At 58.9% G+C, this 1,182-nt stretch overlaps 1 protein-coding gene across 2 annotated transcripts in view; it reads left to right on the top strand.

Annotated features, from left to right (window-relative positions):
- NADSYN1 (NAD synthetase 1) overlaps positions 1-608 on the top strand; it is a 33,782-nt gene extending 33,174 nt beyond the window's left edge. For both annotated transcript variants that reach the window (XM_045297282.1, XM_045297284.1), the window contains one exon: positions 385-608. In XM_045297282.1, the coding sequence (XP_045153217.1) occupies positions 385-435 (51 nt within the window). In that variant the 3' untranslated portion in view covers positions 436-608. The remainder of the gene's footprint in view (positions 1-384) is intronic.
- The last annotated feature ends 574 nt before the right edge of the window (positions 609-1,182 follow it).

Raw genomic sequence — 1,182 nt, 5'->3', positions numbered from 1 at the left:
AAATCCTTCTCTGGTCACCATTTATACACTGTGACCATCTCCTGTGCACACTGTGGCTGTGATGATCATTGCAGTCCCCAACTCCATGTGGCAGTGCTCTTACCCCTACTCCTCCCCGGCTTCCTGTTTCTTTTTGCCCCCCTTCCATCGGTTTTAGTTAAATGCTAGCCACCTCCCACAGCCCTCATAGCGAAATCTAATGTGCCCCACCCCACCCTCCGAAATCCAGGGGTGATTAGCTTGAAGGGGGGGTGGGGGGTCCTGATCCTGTTGATAACCTGATTTTGTCCTCTGAGCGTGGGACCCCCCAGGGGCACCAGCAGGTTCATCTCAGCGGTGGGCTCCGGTGCTCATGATGCCCCTCCCCATGGGCTTGCCCTCCAGGTCCAGCAGCTGGAGGGGTGTGGGCAGCAGGACCTGGACAGCGTGGACTGAGGCCAGGCTCTTCGGAGGCCCCTTGCCCCATGGGGGCTGAGCTGGATGCTGTGCCACCGTTGTGGCGGCCAAGGGCGCCGGCTCCCTGCCCTGCCAGCTCCACTCTTCACGCCAGCCCGCCCTCCGGCCTCTTCTTTCAGAGGGGCTGAAATAAACAAGAGTGAGACTTGTCACTGATCTTGCCTTCCCTCTGCCTTCCACCCTGCTCCACCCATGGCCCCCCAGGCTGCAGAGGGAGCAAAGGGTCTGCAGAGCTGGTTTATACTCGTTGACCACACCCATAGCAACCCAGCCACGTGAGGTCAGAACCCGTCCCGGGACAAGAAGACCTGGTGGATGGGGGAGGAGGCTGCTCTCCAGTCTGCTTCCTGATCAGCCCCACCCTGGACTCTGCCCCCCCCCCCCACGGAGGGTCCCTCTCCCCATGATTACACTCAACCCTCCCCAATAGGGATCCTAGCCTCCAGTATGCCCTCCCATGGTTACAACCAGCCCCCCGAGGGTCCCTAGCTCCCTACACCCTCTCCCTATATTTAGATCCAACCCCCTCACAAGATCCCTAACTCCCCACGCCCTCTCTCCAGAGTTAAAAGCAGCACCTTATGAGGTCCCTAGTTCCAGTACCCTCTCCCCGTGGTTACACACACAGAGACACACAGATACACACACAGAGAGACACACAGATACACACAGTCCCTAGCTCCAGTTCCCTCTCCCCATGGTTACACACACACACACACACACACA

Source organism: Echinops telfairi, unplaced genomic scaffold (genome assembly GCF_000313985.2).
Source record: "Echinops telfairi isolate 266 unplaced genomic scaffold, ASM31398v2 ScPeMD7_7417;HRSCAF=8455, whole genome shotgun sequence".
Lineage (NCBI taxonomy): Eukaryota > Metazoa > Chordata > Mammalia > Afrosoricida > Tenrecidae > Echinops > Echinops telfairi.
The sequence above is the reverse complement of the archived record's forward strand: the minus strand, read 5'-3'. Positions and strand labels throughout refer to the sequence as shown.